Genomic DNA, 18,863 nt, shown 5'->3' with positions numbered 1-18,863 from the left:
CACCAGGGAAGCCCCATGTTGCTCTTTTACTGTGCTGCTTTACTGAATTTGTTTATTAGTTTTATGGTAGTTTTTTTTGTGTGTGTGTATTGTTTAGGGTTTGTGTTGCTTAGGAATTTGTCCGTTTTATCTGTATTATCTAATTTGTTGGAGTACAATTATTTCTAGTATTCTGTTATAATCCTTTAAATTTCTGTAAGGTTGGTAGTAGTAGTCACACTTTCATTTCTGATTTTAGTTATTTATATCTTCTCTCTTTTCTTCCTCTATCTAAAATTTGTCAGTTTAGCTTTGATGTTTTCAAAGAACCAACTTTTGGTTTCATTGATTTGCTCTATTGTTTTTCTATTCTCTATTTCATTTATTGCTGCTTGAATCTTTGTTATTTGCTCCTTCTGCTGGCTTTGGGTTTCATTTGCTCTTTTTCTAGTTCCATAAGTTATAAAGTTAGGTTGTCGTTTTGAAATCTTTTTTCTTTTTAGGCGTTTTCAGCTATAAATTTGCCTCTGAGCATTGTTTTTGCTGTATCATAAGTTTTGGTATGTTGTGCTTTTGCTTCTGTTTTCTTTTGTCTCAAAATATTTTCTAACTGCCCAAGTGATTTTCTCTTGACCTAGTCGTTGTTTAAGAGTTAGGATTTAATTTTTAAAACACCTGTCTGCCTGGGGTTGCGTGAGCAAACAATTGTTAGGATCTCTTCTTGGTTTGCTTTACTTTATAGCTTTGGTTAATAGATTGGGGCAGGATTGTATGATAATAATCTGACAGATTCATTTGCCATAAAGCTAAATGTCTAGATTTCAACAGATTATAGCTAGATAATTTGTTGCTGTAGAAGATGTCTTTGCAAGATTTCAGAGTCCACTAAATATTTAATTATATTGAAGTGTCATACTTAGACGGAGAAGAAAGAATCCTTCAATAGAATATTATTATAGTTATATAGAAATACAACTGTTTTCTCTGAAGTTTGGTTTCTTTAGCTGTGTAAGTTTGGCATTTTTTTTTTTTCCCAAGGAAGGCAACTATATCTGACCAGCTGTGCTCACTTGGAGTTTTTAGGCTATTGTACATAATGTGGGAAGTTTTTGCAGAGTATGAAGTAAAATTAGATTTGCTTATGAAAAGTGTGTCACAGGTAGCATTATTGGAAGGCAAGGATTTTACACATTTTGGTAGTCTCCCACAAGGCTGATTTTACTAGAGGTGTGATTTAAGGGTGTTCATTAAGGGGAAATGAACTTTAAAAAATATAATCATTTATTTGGCTAATAGTTACATGATCACAAACAGGAATTATAGGTACTTTATTGTTTCAAAATGTGATAGAGTTGAATGTACACATTCATTATTTTGGAACATTACTGTCATACATTCTTCCAGCAGAGAGATAGTAAGAAGTAGCTTCATCTTGGCCTCTGGGAAAGTTTTGGTACTTAAGTACCATTTGGTTGCTAGAGATGCTGAGGATCATCACATTTTGGTGAGGTTCTCCTGTGTAACCTTATGTGTGCACATGTTCCCAGATACTAAAAAAGAAAAGACACAGAGGAAATGAGCATTTTTATTCAGTGCCTCGTTGAACTCTTAGAAGAAAGATAATATATTATTATGGAACAGAAGGCCCCTTGAAATCTTAGGAGAAAGATAAGTATTATTATAAATTGGGAAGGGACCTTGGAGATCACTTCATCCAACCTCATTTTTTTTTTTAGTATACTTCCTTTAATGGGCAGCACAAGTATTTATTGAGAGACTGCCTTAAATAGGGCATTATCATCTCCTGAAAAAGGGCACAAGAAGCTTTTCAGCCTGGTTGGGAAAGCAGAATACAAATATAAGAGGGTTGAAGAAGTTGGGATTATGGATGTAAGGTTGTAGGTACGCTGGGTGAAGACAGAAGGAAGGCTCTGGGGTGGGGGGGTGTGATGCTTGATGAAAAAGTGGATGGGAGGTCTTAGCAAATAAGAGGCGAGCTGGAAGGAGAGGAGCTTTAGTTGGAGAGTGAGATCTTTGAAGTTGTGATTTTGAAGAGAAGGCCACGGTTAGTGGACGCTAAAGTAGAGTGAGAGAACAGATCATTGGAATAGAGGATTCAAAGACATGAGAGGCAAGGGTGTTGGATGGTTCAGCCACATGGATCTTAAGTTACTCAAATAGAGCTGGAGAGGAGGATGGTGAGCCAGGTGACGAAGTCTTACTGAAGAAGGGTCATGCCCAGGAGCTTGGTAGATGACCACGTATGTTAACAAATTAACGTTCGGAGCAGGATACACCAGAAGTACATTAGAGTGAAGCAGGGCAAAGAGGTAATGTCAGCAAGTGTTTCTCAACGTTTAAATCTTGCTAATGGTAAATAGAAAGTAAAATTGCAACTCATTGATACATTCAGAGTACTTCTGGTGAATTCTCACAAAATATGCTAAGGATATCTTATTTTGGACTTTTTGGTAGCTCCTGTCTTCGTTCCTGGCTAGAACAAGACACCTCCTGTCCAACATGCAGAATGTCTCTTAATATTGCCGACAATAATCGTGTCAGGGAAGAGCATCAAGGAGAGAACTTGGATGAGAATTTGGTTCCTGTAGCAGCCGCTGAAGGCAGACCTCGCTTAAACCAACACAATCACTTCTTCCACTTCGATGGTTAGTTGGTTTCAACCTCTAAAACCATCCGCCGGGGTTTTCTCCTCTTAGGGGATGATGTTTTAATTATAACTTGCCCTGTATGGGCGAGTTTAATGTTATATTTCAGTTTTAATTGAAAATGTTCGGTAAGTATAGACAGTACCGAGGGGTTATTCTGTGCCAGGCATTTTGCTAGATTCTGTGTGAATTGGGGGGACGGGGGGTGCGAGGAGGTGAAAGTAGTTACAGTTGAATCAACTGTGACCGCAAGGAGCATGCTGAATCAGCTTAGTAGTTAAACTGCTGCTAGTAATTTATTGAATCCATGTGATACTTAGCATATAATGAAGGGTCATTGAGCAGCCTTTCCAGTGGGTACCAGAAGGAGAATCAGAACTAGAACCCTGTTTCTTTGCCCATAAAATATGAATATTCCATCTTCCAGAATATTGAAAGGAGTTGTAATAAAACCACACTTAAAATTCTAAGGTCATGGGCACCATGTCAAGGGCTGATTGACCATCCTTCAATTCACATTACATCAGGCTGTTGTTGATTTTCATCAATTCCAATACCATTAAATTCTGTGGGTTCATATTCCCTACTCTAAAGTAGGTATCCCTGGACTATTTGTTTAAGAGGAGTGCTCTTCAGGTCTCTGATGTGAGTTTCTAAGGGTAGAACACGGTGGGAGTGGCAACACATTGAAATCCCTGATAGGAAGAACCGAAGGAGTATAATGGAGTCTCTGAGAGGAGGGGATGGTGGCTGCTTGGCTGGCTGGGCAGGGATGCTGGGCAGGTGTAGAGGGGCTGCTTTGTGGCTGCTAATTACGGCCTCTACCATGTAAGACTTCTGAAATAGACTAGCAGATCTTGGACATGGGTCCTGGCTATGTAAGCTATTATTTTATGAATTATTACTGAAAACGTAGTCAAAATAGATAAAGGTAACTTTATTTCTCTCTAGTAAGTACATGAAATAAGTATCCAGCTTTTTATTGGGTACAATCTATCCAGGCAAGATCTTTGAGATGGCCATTGAACTTGTTTTACATTCCAGGCCTCAGTGCTTCTTTGTGAAGGAAAGGGAAATCCTCCTTAAATGTGTGCTTGATAATGGAGTTGTTTTACTGCTGACACCTGGTGGTGGTATATCTTTTTTTTTTTTTTTTTTTTGCGGTACGCGGGCCTCTCACTGCTGTGGCCTCTCCCGTTGAGGAGCACAGGCTCCGGACGCGCAGGCCCAGCGGCCATGGCCCACGGGCCCAGCCGCTCGGCGGCATGTGGGATCTTCCCAGACCGGGGCACGAACCTGTGTCCCCTGCATCAGCAGGCGGACCCCCAACCACTGCGCCACCAGGGAAGACCCCTGGTGGTGGTATATCTTAAGAACCCCTTTGCTTAGTGAAATGGCAGAAGCAGCAGGCTTCTTGGTACCATTAGTCCGCAAACCTGTGTTATAGAACTCTTTGAAAAGAATTTCGAATCAGAAAACTAAAGTCTTTAAACCAGATTATTAAGTAAAAAAAATACTTCATGAAAATGATGTCTGCAAATGCGTAGTATTTGTGTGTATCGTGAAAGAGAGGGGCAAATTCTCATCTACTGTAGCAGCTTTAGAGCCCTGAAAACCTTCCTTTAGTGTAGCCTGAGAGAGGGATTGAGTTTGTGTGGATCCAGGGCCACTGGAAAGCAGGAAAGCCCAGTGGTGAAGTGTTCTGGAACCTGACTGTCTGGCTTCAAGTCCTGGCCACCATAATTAAATGCTGTGATCCTGGGCAAGTTACCTCAGTTTCGAGTGCCTTGGGGAACCAACAAGAGCACTAGAGTCAAATCTCTGAGAAGAGTAAAATGGGAATAATAATAATAATAAACCCATGTGGGGTTATTTTTTTATTTTTTTAATTTTTGCGGTATGCGGGCCTCTCACTGTTGTGGCCTCTCCCGCTGCGGAACACAGGCTTCAGACGCGCAGGCTCAGCGGCCATGGCCCACGGGCCCAGCCGCTCTGCGGCATGTGGGATCTTCCCAGACCGGGGCACGAACCTGTGTCCCCTGCATCAGCAGGCGGACCCCCAACCACTGCGCCACCAGGGAAGACCCCTGGTGGTGGTATATCTTAAGAACCCCTTTGCTTAGTGAAATGGCAGAAGCAGCAGGCTTCTTGGTACCATTAGTCCGCAAACCTGTGTTATAGAACTCTTTGAAAAGAATTTCGAATCAGAAAACTAAAGTCTTTAAACCAGATTATTAAGTAAAAAAAATACTTCATGAAAATGATGTCTGCAAATGCGTAGTATTTGTGTGTATCGTGAAAGAGAGGGGCAAATTCTCATCTACTGTAGCAGCTTTAGAGCCCTGAAAACCTTCCTTTAGTGTAGCCTGAGAGAGGGATTGAGTTTGTGTGGATCCAGGGCCACTGGAAAGCAGGAAAGCCCAGTGGTGAAGTGTTCTGGAACCTGACTGTCTGGCTTCAAGTCCTGGCCACCATAATTAAATGCTGTGATCCTGGGCAAGTTACCTCAGTTTCGAGTGCCTTGGGGAACCAACAAGAGCACTAGAGTCAAATCTCTGAGAAGAGTAAAATGGGAATAATAATAATAATAAACCCATGTGGGGTTATTTTTTTATTTTTTTAATTTTTGCGGTATGCGGGCCTCTCACTGTTGTGGCCTCTCCCGCTGCGGAACACAGGCTTCAGACGTGCAGGCTCAGCGGCCATGGCTCACGGGCCCAGCCGCTCTGCGGCATGTGGGATCTTCCCGGACCGGAGCATGAACCCATGTCCCCTGCATCGGCAGGTGGACTCTCAACCACTGCGCCACCAGGGAAGCCCCCATGTGGGGTTTTAGTGGGGATTGAATGAGCTAATCCACATGGGACACTTGGTCAAAAGACCTGGTGTAAAGTAAGCCCTCAGTGAGTACCAGCTGGTACCATAGAGTGGCCGACTGCAGAGTAACTGACAGGGGAAAGAGGTCTCTAAGACTTGTGCTGGCTTCTTGTTTGTTTTAGGGTCCCGGATTGCAAGTTGGCTGCCAAGTTTTTCAGTCGAAGTGATGCACACCACCAACATTCTAGGCATTACTCAGGCAAGCAACTCCCAGCTTAATGCAATGGTAAGAACCGCTCACTGCTTTTAAAAGGTGATTAATAATCGGGAGGGAAGGAAAAGCTGGAGAATGTGTGCAGTGTACATGACTCAGTTGGTCTCACTCTGCTCTGGCAGAACGGCGGGATTAAAAAAAAAAACGGCAGGATTTTCAGGAGCATCTTACTCACTGGGATGACTTCAATCCCTGCGCTTTAAAATTTGAAACTGGTTTGGAAACCAGCTTTCATTTTACTTGTGTGGCAGATAATCTAACCTTTGCTGAGCACTACTGAGTTCACTCTCATGATCTAGGCTAGTGTTGGGACACCTCTTGATTTTCACCAAAAATATTTGGGGAGTTATTGGCTGGAGTGAATGATGTGACTTTTATTAAAAATTGTTGTAGGCCTACTGAATGTGTTATTTTAACCCCCTCTCCCCCTTCCCAAAGTAAATAAATGAGTATACCTTCACATACACACTTACACATACATACATGCCTGTGGATATACATATATAAATATATACACACACACCCCTTGAGATATTCAAGCATGCTCATGGTTCAAGGATATCGTCCACATACTTCAAAATTCTTCGTATTTTCCTAAAGCTTTGTCATATGGTGTATATTTTTATTTTACAGTGTTGGAGAAACATGGTCCACCGTTTTTGAAATGTCGTGTTCATTGTGATGATAAATGCAGGAGTCTTAAAAATGCAACCTGTGTTAGTCCAACAAATGTGTACTGAACGTCTGTTCCCGAGACGGGCACTGTGCAGTGTCAACAAATTGCGTAGCATCTGTAGTGTCAACAAGGTGGACAGGAGCCCTACTCTTAAGAAGGGTGAATTCTACGTGGGGTGGGGGGGAGGAGACTGATTATAAACGCCAACAGATAAGATCGTTGCCCACGGGGATGAGGACTCTGCAGGCAGTAGGGCAGGTGATGTGGTGGAGTGGTGGGTGAAGGCTGTTCCAGAGGAGCCATTCAGAGAAGTCTTAAGAGGTGATATTTAAGCTGAAACCTGAAGGCTGAGAAGAGAAGGAGGCAGATCGGGGAAAGAGGCAGTGGAAACAGTAGGCCATGAGGTGAGAATGTTCTGAAAACAGGTGATTGTGGTTGGAGCCTGCGAGTCGGAACCAAGATTGTGACGTAAATGGAGGTTGCAGAGCCCGGTCACGCAGGGATTTGTAGGCTACAGTCCAGTTTAGATACTGTAATGAAAGTATGAGAAGGCCATTCAGGGCTTTTTTCCTCCCCCAGGGGACTGACAGGACAGTTAACAGAGAATAATTTACTTCTGAGAGAATGAATTTTAGAAGGGCAAAAATGGAACCAGTGAGACCAGTTAGGAGACTGTTGCAGTAGTTCAGGCAAAAACAGATGGTGGCTTGGACCAGGGCATTGGAAATCAAGATGAAAAGCAGTGGCAGATTTCAGATGCTTTTCGAAGATGAACTGATGGACTTGACAGTGCTTTGATTTGGATGTGGGGTAGTGGGGTGAGGGGAGTGCTGGTTTTCAGTCAAGCAGCTGAGCAGTGGTATCATGTATGAGATGGGCAGGACGGGAGGAGGAACAGATGAAGGACAGGGACTCGGCCTTCTGTTTGGCTGGGGAAGTTGGGGTGTCTATGAGACATCCAAGTAGAGATGTCATGTAGACAGTTCTGGACCTCAGGAAAGAGATCCAGCTGGAGAGAGACATTAGGGAGCTTTAGTCTGTAGGGGACTGGATCTCTTCGAGGGAAAGAAGGTAGCTCAGAAGAAGAGGGCTCAGGACTGAGGTCTGGCTGAATGGGAGGAGCCATGGCAGTGATTGAGAAGGAAGGAAACCAGGAGAAGCGTCAAGTCAACCATGTGGGAATTCTTAGAAGATGAGGCCAGAGAAGTGCATGTTGGGTTTGGCAGAGTAGAGGTGGTTAATCAGCTGGAGAGGAGCAAGCAGTTTCCATGGCTCTAGGGGCTGAGTACTAGATTGTTGGATTGGAAAATGAGTGGGAGCTGAAGACACGCAGTAGCTGGCAGTGTGTTATAAGAGGGAGTGGAGAAATAAGGAGGTGGCTTGATAGGGGTGTGCCGTCAGAGGAGTTTTTGTTAATATATTTTTTAAAAGATTTTAGAGCAGGCCATTTATCCACAAATTTCAAAACCTATAGAGAGTATCCAGTGAAGTCTTTCCCTCCATCCGCCCAGACACCCTCCTCTCTTGCAGTAACAACTTCAATTAGTTTCTTCTGTGTTGTGTTTTTCCAGAATGTTTACATACACATATAAGCAAATGCTAAGTATGTATTCTTTTTCTTTTCCCCACGGGTCTTCTTTTTTTCTATTTTTTAAAGTGTGATAAAATACACGTACCACAAAATTTATGGTCTTAACCGTTTTTAAGTGTACAGTTCAGTGGTATTAAGCATATTCATATTCTTGTGCAACTGTCAGCCACAATCCATCTCCAGAACTCTTTTCATCTTGTAAAACTGAAGCTCTATACCCAGTAAACAATAACTCCCCATTCCCTCCTCCCTAGCCCCTGGCAGCCACCATTCTCCTTTCTTCCTCTGTGGATTTGACTACTTAGGTACCTTATATAGGCAGAATCATACGGAATTTATCTTTTTGTGACTGGCTTATTTTACTGAGCTTAATGTCTTCAGGGTTCAACTATGTTGTAGCATGTGTCAGAATTTCCTTCCTTCTTAAGGCTGGATAATATCCCATTGTATGAATAAACCACATTTTGCTTATCCGTTTATCTGTCGGTGGACACTTGGGTTGCTTCCATGTTTTAGCTATCGTGAGTAATGGGACTATGAACATGGGTGTACAAATATCTCTTGGAGACCCTGCTTTCAGTTCTTTTGAGTACCCAAGAGTCTTCTTAAAAAGATTCTAAAACATGCTTGGTGTGCGAATAGGAATGATCACTGGAGGGGGAGAGATTGATGGTACAGAACAAACAGAAAAGTTAACTGAAGGCAAAGACCTGAGGTGGAGGGTGGGCTTGGGAGCCGGAGCCAGGAGAGGGGCATTCTCACCTTTGTTGGGAGGCAGGATGGACGTAGCTAGAGGCGTGTCATTTTGAGATACAGTTTAAAAAGAAGGCATGGCCCATAATAACCATCTAGGTAGAAGCAGCCTAAGTGTCCATCAGAGATGAATAGATTATGAAAATGCTCTGTCCACACAGTGGAATATTATTCAGCCTGAAAAAGAAGAACTTTGAGGATACTATGCTAAGTGAAATAAGCTAGTCACAAAAAGACAAATACTGCGTGATTCCACTTACATGAGCCATCTAAATTACTCAGACTCTTAGAAAGCAGAATGGTGGTTGCCAGGGGCTGGGGGAGGGGGAGTGGGGGGTCGCTGTTCAGTGGGTGTAGAGTTTCGGTTTTGCAAGATGAAAGCATTCTGGAGACCTGTTGCACAGCAGTGTGTGTATAGTTAACATTGCTGTACACTTAAAAATGGTTAAGATGGGCAATTTTATGTTATACGATTTTGACCATTAAAAAAAAAAATAGACCTGGCTTCCCGCGGGCTTCTGCTTTCTCAGTGAAGCACTCAGCCAGGTCATCAGCAGAGAGCGAGAGTGATGTTGTGAGGGCAGATGGACTGGAAGTGCGCAGCCCTGCGTGGCCGCTGACTGGCTCGGGTCAGGCTCTGCGTGGGTACTTCAGGGTCGGGCAGCTGTTGAAGCTCTTCAGGTGGATCACCTCACCTGCCCCCTTAAAAAAATCAGAATTCATGGACGTGTAACCCTCCCAGGAATGAGAATTACCTTCTTGGATTTGGTGTGTTTAGAATTCTCAGGCAGGCCCTGGTGTTTTTCCTCCCATTGCATGGTGGATTGGAATAGCCTATTTTTAGCACAACTAATTTACTGTCACAATACATTTTTTGTAAAAGTCTAATATATAACTTGCTGGATTTTCTGGAAGTAAAGCTTTGGCCCAATGAACTGAACCTTGGACTTATTTTATTTGGGAAATGAGAGGGGACCTTTTTAAGAATAGAGGAGGGCTTCCCTGGTGGCGCAGTGGTTGAGAGTCCGCCTGCCGATGCAGGGGACACGGGTTCGTGCCCCGGTCCGGGAAGATCCCACATGCCATGGAGCGGTTAGGCCCGTGAGCCATGGCCGCTGAGCCTGTGCGTCCAGAGCCTGTGCTCCGCAACGGGAGAGGGCACGGCAGTGAGAGGCCTGCGTACCGCGAAAAAAAAAAAAAATAGAGGAGAATGTTATCTGATTATTGAGGTTGTTTTGGACTCTTGCCCAGTTAGCTTTGACTTGACCTGGGTTTTGAAAAATGATCAACTCACATTCATAGAAACAATGAGGGGATCCCAGGTCCGTGGAGCTCCGGGTCCTTCTGTCCTACACACTTGTCTTGTCCTCCCTGCCCCAACGATGACCCAAAGTGAAGCTTTGCACAGGTTTCACCCCGTTCTTTTCTCTCTAGGCCTGATACTGGGACACGTTCCTCTTTTTCTACATGACAGCATATTCCTTGGGAGCCACTATCCCAACAGTAGACTTTATTGTGCCCCCAAAGCAATTATATGTTTCCTTGTCATTTTTTCTTTTGATCATTGGGACTTTTCCACAGATAAAGCCTTGAACATAAGCATTTGTAAACTAAATATGCCCGTATGAGAAAACAGTCTGGAGCTGCTCGGATAGAAGTACCGATGGTGGTGCGCCGAGATCTCTGCCTGCTCCCCTCTGTACACGCGCCCACCCTAGAGCCCTGACGGCCTCCGAGACGTTTCTAGAGTACAGTTTGAAAACTGCAGCTCCAGAGCAACATCAGCAATTACATTTATTTTTTTATTTTTTACTTTTATTTATTTTATTTATTTGGCTACATCGGGTCTTAGTTGCAGCATGCAGGATCTTCGCTGCGGCGCATGGCCTTCTCTAGTTGTGGCGTGTGGGCTGCAGAGTGCACCGGCTCAGTAGCTGCAGCACGCAGGCTCTCTGGTTGTGGCACGTGGGCTCAGAGGTTGCGGCGTGTGGGCTTAGTTGCCCTGCGGCATTTGGGAGCTTAGTTCCCCGACTAGGGATTGAACCTGTGTCCCCTGCATTGGAAGGCAGATTCCTAACCACTGGATCACCGGGGAAGTCCCAGCAATTATTTTTTTTTTTGTAGTCTTTTTTTTTTTTTTTTTTAAGTTGAAGTAAAATTTCTATACAATAAATTCACCTTTTTTAGTATCCATCTCTGAGTTTTGTCAAACTCATTCAGTCATGTGACCACCACAATAATCAAAATATAGAACAGTTCCTTTCTGCCTCCCCCCAGATTCCATTATGCCCTTTTGTAATCACTTCCTCTCCCACCCCCAGCCTGTAGCAACCACTTATCAGTTTTCTGTCTATGTAATTTTGCTTATTCTAGAATGTCATATAAATGGAATCATAGGGTACATAGCCTTTTGAGTTGAGCTTCTTTCACTTAACGCATTTGAATTTCACCCATGTAGTGTGTATCAGAAGTTTGTTCCTTTTAGGAATTAAATCTTCAAGCAGAACATGTTTATATACCTGAATTTTACTGAGCTTTAAAATGAATGCTTTTTAAAACTAGAATATTCTAGTTCAGCCTGTCTCGGGCTTCAGTTGGATTTCTGGGCTTTTTAAATTTGAAGTTGATGTTGTCCCCAAGTTTTCTGTTTGGCATTCTGGAAAAATACTAAAAAAACCCTGCAGTTTGACGGTGATCTGTGGCATAGAGGTGGCCCCTTACTTGTGTTTTCAAGGCAGGTCACCAAGTTCAGTGCCCAGAGGCTGCCTTACCCCATGACCTCAGTGAGTAACTGTTGAGAGTGAACATTTCATGGCTTCTTTGTTTGTATTCCTATAGGCTCATCAGATTCAAGAGATGTTTCCCCAGGTTCCATACCACCTAGTACTGCAGGACCTCCAGCTGACACGCTCAGTTGAAATAACAACAGACAACATTTTAGAAGGACGGATTCAAGTACCTTTTCCCACACAGGTAAACTGAGGTTTCAGACATGACAAATGAATTCTGTCCTCACAAAGGCTTAATCTTCTAGATTAACTTTCTAGTTACTTAACAGCTGAATATCATTTATGATTTGATGAAGGGTTTCTGTGAATTCCCTAACTTTCCAGATTATGAATGAGAACAGACCCATCCAAGAGGCTTGGATTAAGACAAGGACAAAACTCTTTGCCTAATTTTTTGTGCAGATATACACCCCAAACCAGCCTGCCCTTGCCGGTCCAGGACGTCCTAGCATCGGTTCCTTTTGGACAAGGATTGGCAGTCTTTCCCTATAAAGGACAGATTGAAATATTTTAGGCCTTGCAAGCCATGCATTATCTGTTGTAACTTCTCAATTCATGCTGTAGCACTGAAGGAGCCATGGACAATATGTAAATGAACGTGCATGACTGTGTTCCAGTAAAACTTTGTTTACAAAAACTGTTGGAGTGCTTGGCCCACAGGCTATAGTTTGCTAACCCCGGCTATAGGAGGTATCGCCCTCTGTCCCTGGCTTTGCACATTGGTATGGCTTTCCACTGGGTATAATTCCTATCTGTATGTGAGGCTTATATTTTTTTTTTCCTGGCCCATCATGTAACCTCTTTGATGGGTACAAAAGTATTGACATTTTAAAGAAAGCTTTCTGGCAGGACCAAAGGATATATGTGATTAGGGAATCATATACCAAGAAATTACTCAACTTAGGTATGCAAAAACATGGAAATCTGTTAGTAAAATCTTCAAGCGTGAGAATCTTGGAAGAGGGAATGAGCCTCAACTTGGGAGTCAAAGGGGCTGAGGTATTAGAGGTGGCTCAGTGGTCCTTACCTGTTTGACCTGGCTGTGACTTTGGGTTTCCCCAGGAGCAGACCCTGAGATAGGGATTCAGTTGCCAGTAGTTAATTTGGGAGGTGTTCCAGGAAACATGGGAAGTATTCCAGGAAACACAGGCAGCAGGTGGGGCTGTGAAGTGGATAAAGGGTTTGTTATCCAGCAGTTACCATCGTGGGCAGCTAGAGCTTGAGCCCGCTGGAGGCCTCTGGGGTCCAGTGTAGAATGCATTGTTCCTCCTGAGGGGGGAGGAGCCGGGGTGCTTATACACCAGTTCCCATCAGTTGTTGGTTGAGGGCTGCCTCCAGCGGGGGCCAGGTTCCTTCACACAGCCAGAGTGTGTCCTCAGGCGATGAAACACAGAAACTGGGCAGCCAGCACGCAGCGGGCAGACATTCAGGGACATGCGCAGGGCCCCGAGGTGTCTGCAGCGTGGGCCAGGATTTCAGCCTGGATGAAAGTGAGAACAGCAGTACCTAGTTCACAGGATGTTAAGGAGATGAATGCGATGATGGTGTCAGTGCTTTTCCAAAGTGTCCTGTCGGTGTTAACTGCTGTTGTCGTTTCGTATTGTTGTGCAGTTACTGTTACTGAAAGGGAAATTAAACGTGGGCCCACTGATGACTCTCAGATTTAGGCCTCAGGCTCCTTTGCGGTGTCTTTAAGCTCAGTAGCACTCTCATGTCTTCGATGCTGTGGGGTCTGCTGACCTCAGACGGTTGGGGTCGTAGCTCCCCCATGCTCCAGGTCCCCCCGTGCCCGTTCGCCGAGCTCAGAACGGCTCTGCACCGCCGGTGCTGCCCTCCCTTTCAGCGGCCAGAGAGCGTTAGGCCTGCATTGAACGGTCCTGTGGAGAGGCCAAGCGGCGAGCAGGAGGACGGAGAAGCTTCCACTCAGGTAAGGCCTGCGCGTCTGGGATGGGGAGCAGCAGGGGACCTGGCGGGGGTCTGCACCCTGCCTCTGACGTTTGTACGGCTGAGGGCGAGAGTAGGGAGGAGGCCGTGTGCCAGCGTCGTCTCAGTGTCCAAGGGTAACAGACCTTGCTGTGCCTGGGCGTGGCCTGCAGCCCCCTCCCTGGGGACTGGCCTCAGGACCTGGAGGAGAAAAGAGTCATGCTCTGCCGGGCCGGCCCTGCCGCTGTGGACTTGAGTGGCGGCACTAGGCAGGGCAGCGTGAGGCTGGGCCCGGGACCTGGGGTGACTGCACTGGGCTCCGCTCTCTAGGGTCCAAATCCTCAGCTTATTCTCCCCCAGCGCCTCGCCTGTCCAGCTCAGCATTTGCAGGGACTTCATGCATTTCACAAAAACGAGGCCCCTGGGGTGGGGGGAAGTGTGGTTCTCCTGGGAACCAGGTTTGCCTAGATAGCCACGCTGGGTGACCCGGGGTAGCTGCGTGCACCCGAGGGAGCTCCCGGGTCTGGCTTCCAGGGCAGAGGTGCCTCAGTCCCACGCCATGCTCTGCCCCACGCAGCCTGGGGTTCCGGTTCGTGTCCCTTTTCTGGAATTCCCATTTGCTTATTCAATTACCGTGCTTTCCAGAAGTTTTCTTAAGAGACTGAAGAAGCCTCAGGCAGCCCTATTTTTGTGTTTCCTTGTTGGTGTGACTCGTGGGGCTCCCCACACAGGGGCTGGGGCCTGAGGATGGTGCCGCCTTCTCTGCCAGCGTCGGTCAGGGCTCTGCTGGAAGCAGCTGCTTTCACTGACGAGTGACATGCAGGCTGCTTTCACCTCACATGCCTTTCCCTGCAAATAGGAAACAGTAAAAACTCCTAAGAATTCTTCAGATCTGTTGCTGAGTTAAAATTTTCGTATCCAAATCTGTAATTGGGTCGTGCAGCATTTGTAAAATGGCATCTGGCTTCTGAAGAAGGGACTCATTGTGTTTCCAGTTTTCGTAGCTGGCTTCGCTCAGATTTGGATACTAGGCTGGCTTGGGGGCCTTGTGGGTACAGCACGTTCGATTTCTGTCCTGATTCCCCATCTCTATTAGAGTGAGCATGAAGGTTTCTGAATTTTTTTAACATAGTGGAAGGAAGGCACTTGTTTCACAAAGAAGCTTGCTATATAACACTTTTGGCCGTTCTCAGGAAATAAAAAGTTCTTGGATAACAGTTAATAAAGACCTCAGTCTATCCCAGTCATCAGATCAGATCTGCCCGTTGCTTAATTCGGGGTCTCCCCTCTGCCCAAGCTCAGGCCTACGTGAATCAGGCTGGAGGCCGGCAGGGACCTGAGGGTGGCCTTCCATCCCCTTCCTACCACCTCCACCTCTACTCACCAGCTCTTCTTTCTAACTTCCTCTAGGGTCGGACTCAGGAGGAGAGAGGGTTAAGATGGGTCACGTGACCCCAGTGTGTGTGTGTGTGTGTGTGTGTGTGTGTGTGTGTGTGTGTGTGTGTGTACGTGTACGCATGTGCACATCTGTATATATATGTGTTACAGCTGTTATTGTAGAGCTCTCCCTGTCCTGTCTAGTACCAGAAACCTCGACTAAGTTTGAACTTGGGCTGGCTATTTATGACCAGCCCTTCCTTCATGGGGCTCCCTTCACCCCTCCCAGTGGTCCTCTTGGGCAAAGTCAATTTCAACAGCCTCAGGCTGGTTCTCCCGCAGGACCTACGTCCCCTCCCCCAGGACACACACAGCAGTGCCTTACAGTCAGTGGAAGTTGAACTGGCTCCCAGCGAAGCATTTTTAAAATCTGCTACAAGCCAGTTTCTTCCTCTTAGATTTCTCAGGTGTGTTAGTCACCACCAGTCTCTGTGTCCCCCAAACTCTAGGGCACATGAGTCAGGCCACATGGTTCTCTTTTTTATTATTATTATTATTATTTTAAATTTTAAAAATTTTTATTTTTTGGCTATTGGGTCTTCGTTGCTGAGCGCAGGCGCTCTCTAGTTGCGGCGAGCGGGGGCTACTCTTCATTGCGGTGCGCGGGTTTCTCATTGCGGTGGCTTCTCTTGTTGCGGAGCATGGGCTCTAGGCATGCGGCCTTCAGTAGTTGTGGCGCGGGCTTCAGTAGTTGCAGCTCGCGGGCTCTAGAGCACAGGCTCAGTATTTGTGGCGCACGGGCTTAGTTTCTCCGCGGCATTTGGGATCTTAGTTCCCAGACCAGGGCTTGAACCCGTGTCCCCTGCATTGGCAGGCGGATTCTTAACCACTGCGCCACCAGGAAAGTCCCCACATGGTTCTCTTGAAGTCCCTCACTCGCTTGGCTGAGGGCAAGGAGAGGTGGCGAGGGTGGGTGAGAGAAAAGCGCGCACACCAAGGACTCTTAAAAATAGCCTCTCAGCCTCTTCCTCCTCAACTCTGCTGTAACCTGGAGGTGGGTGCTGGGCTGACGCTGGCCAGCCTGGGTCTGGGCCTGAGTCTGGGAGCATGAGCAGGGCCGGGCAGCTGCCTGAGCCTTTGGGGGCTCCTGGGCATTGTGTTGGCCTTCACAGCTGCAGCCAGAACAGAGAGAGTCCCATTATTATATCCTGTTATGCGAGGAACCACATGATATTATATCGGTTTTAACAAAGATACTTAGAATTTACCTTTTTTTTTTTTTTTTGCCGTAAGCAGGCCTCTCACTGTTGTGGCCTCTCCCGTTGTGGAGCACAGGCTCCTACGCGCAGACTCAGCGGCCATGGCTCACGGGCCCAGCCGCTCTGCGGCATGTGCGATCTTCCCGGACCGGGGCACGAACCTGTGTCCCCTGCATCGGCAGGCAGACTCTCAACCACTGTGCCACCAGGGAAGCCCAGAATTTACCATTTTTTATCTGCCTAACTGTTCTCAGAGTCAAGTGAGGGTATAAAATTTGTGCAGTATATGTGATAAGACTTGTTTAAATTTTAGAGCAATAAGTAGCATTGAACAGAAAATTCCCAGAATGCAAATAAGCAGTTAACTTTGTTATCTTCTGAGAGTACAGTTTTGAGGTGCTTCTGTTTTCATACTGGTAATCATTCACTTATTCCGTAACGTTGAACATGCCATGTGAGTCAGGCCCTGCCCTTCAGGAGCCCATGTCTGCCGTTACATGTGTGCCCGCAGTTCCCTGCCGGGCAGCCTGCCTCCTTTGGGATCCAGAAGAGCATTATTTGGGGCACCAGTCAGATGGGGAATCTGCCTGGCAGGGCAGCCCATGCTCACGGCAGTCCCTTGCTTCCTGCGTGTCCAGACCGAGCGGATGCCGCTGGACCTCAGTCCTCGGCTGGAGGAGGCACTGGACTTCGGCGAGCTGGAAGCGGAGCCCAGTGAAGGGGAGGACTTTGAGGCCCGAGGGAGCCGCTTCTCCAAGTCCGCTGACGAGAGACAGCGCATGCTGGTGCAGCGCAAGGACGACCTCCTGCAGCAGGCACGGAGGTGAGCGGGTTCCGCAGCCCCCGCCGGGCCTGAAGGCCCTTGTCATGGATGCCAGCGCTGAAAACCTATCACCTGTCAGCTAAAACTTCAGGTTTCAAATCTCTGTTGAAAAGCCTGAGGATCTGGTAACACTGAGCCCAAGTAGTAACCTCCAGCTGGTGCTGCAGGCATTTCCTTGTGGATGCTCTCTGCCACCCTTACACGGTTAGCACTTCTGTGCCAGTGTGTTCTAGACCCTTTATGTTAATTACTCTAATTCCCTTAACTCTAAGAGGGAGCATGGTAATTATACCCATTAGACAGACTTAAAGCTGAAGAAACTGAGGCCTAGAGAGGCTAACACTGGCCTGATGTCCAGCTCTTGAGTCCTCCATCTTGGCCACTCTGCATGCATCTGGCCTCGAAGCGCCGACCCCCAGCCCCAGGCGGAAGCCGCCAGAGCGGGAATGTTCTGTCGCTGCGCAGGCGCTCGTTACTTAAACTCTCGGGGACGGGGCTGGTGTTCTGTTCCCGTGGGTGGGTTCCGTGCCCAGCGCAGGCCTTGTGAGTGGGGACTTCGCGCTGTGTGTGTAAGTGGGGAGGGGGTAGCCGGAGGAGAGCGAGGAGCTGAGCGGCCGCCTGATGCGGAGAACTTCTGCCCGTCTGTTCAGGGACAGGTATCTTTTTCACGGGGTGGTGCTGAGTGACAGCTTCATGACGGTGCCGGGAAAGTGGGGGAATTAAAGAAGCACATTGTATGTTTCTGTGTGTGTGCATGTTCCAGAGCTTCCCTGATCCCTCAAGTCCTTTGTTTTTTGTAGGCGTTTCTTGAACAGAAGTTCTGAAGATGACTCAGCCTCGGACAGCTGTCTCCCCTCGGAAGGCACGACCTCTGACCCCATGACCCTGCGTCGAAGGATGCTGGCTGCTGCTGCGGAGCGGAGACTTCAGAAGCAGCAGAGCTCCTAGCGCCTCCTCCCGAGCCGAAGAGGCCTGTCCCCAGCTCTGCCTGCTGAGTGAAGGAGTGGGCTCAACTGCATTGCGCCGTGTAAAGCACGTGGTCTTAATAGCGTGTGGACAGCTGACAGATTTAATCCGTTTTTGTAATACCTTCTATGTGACATTTCTCTTCCCTTTAGAAACATTGCACATTTTAACTCTAAGCATGATCTCTTCTGCGTTGACTGGACTTTGTAGGGGTGGGGGAGGATCAAGAGGAAGTGGGAAGCCAGAGACCCTGAAGGGGGCCGCTTCCATGACGGCTTTATGCAGAAGTCATAACAAATGCTGGTGTCTTTAGCTCCAAATGTGGCAGGAAGTGGGCGTGGGGGGGTTGGGGGGGAATCGGGAGGCGCAGGGGGCGGGATCCATAAAAAGCGGTGTGGAGGTGTACAGCCTGAGCCTGACTCCACGCCACTGGGTAATTTATGTTGTCACACTGCTGTTCTTGGTGCGGAGGCATTCAGAATGTCACAGAGGCCAGACCTATGGGCTCCTGGACCCCTGGGCCGGCAGGGCATCTTGGAAGAACAGTGCTTGGTTTGATACCTGCAGCAGAGGAGAGGAAAGCCCAGGAACGTAGTGTGAGGAGGTGACCCATCGTGTCCCAGTATATCCAGGACTAGCTTTCTGAGCCCCCTATCCGAAGCTGGCTTTATTTCCGTTAACGCTGGTGCTCCCATATCTCATGAGTACACGCCGTGTGTCTGTCCTCTCCTCTCTGCATTTCATTGTCCCCCCCATACCCCCGGACATGGGGAAAGGGTTAAGCAGCAAGCCTTGGTTCATGGTTTTAATTCCTTGTTAAAGTAAATTAGGTAATGCCAAAGGCTCTGGGTTTGGTCCTTGGAGAAAATGTGGGCCTTACAAGATGGGAGAGTAAATTTTTGGAGGGCTTTATTGAAGAAATAAAAGACATCTTTTGTATCTTTCTTCCCCGGAGCCCTTCATTTTCATA

The 18,863-nt window shown here is 46.8% G+C and overlaps 1 protein-coding gene across 2 annotated transcripts in view; it reads left to right on the top strand.

Annotated features, from left to right (window-relative positions):
• AMFR (autocrine motility factor receptor) overlaps window positions 1–18,234 on the top strand; it is a 41,045-nt gene extending 22,811 nt beyond the window's left edge. For both annotated transcript variants that reach the window (XM_082607719.1, XM_082607718.1), the window contains exons 9-14: window positions 2,455–2,645; window positions 5,645–5,748; window positions 11,595–11,729; window positions 13,389–13,472; window positions 16,743–16,927; window positions 17,728–18,234. In XM_082607719.1, coding sequence (XP_082463845.1) covers window positions 2,455–2,645; window positions 5,645–5,748; window positions 11,595–11,729; window positions 13,389–13,472; window positions 16,743–16,927; window positions 17,728–17,875 — 847 coding nt within the window. In that variant the 3' untranslated portion in view covers window positions 17,876–18,234. The remainder of the gene's footprint in view (window positions 1–2,454; window positions 2,646–5,644; window positions 5,749–11,594; window positions 11,730–13,388; window positions 13,473–16,742; window positions 16,928–17,727) is intronic.
• The last annotated feature ends 629 nt before the right edge of the window (window positions 18,235–18,863 follow it).

Source organism: Mesoplodon mirus (genome assembly GCF_964341445.2).
Source record: "Mesoplodon mirus genome assembly, chromosome: 19".
NCBI lineage: Eukaryota > Metazoa > Chordata > Mammalia > Artiodactyla > Ziphiidae > Mesoplodon > Mesoplodon mirus.
This window is presented reverse-complemented; position numbering and strand designations above follow the sequence as displayed.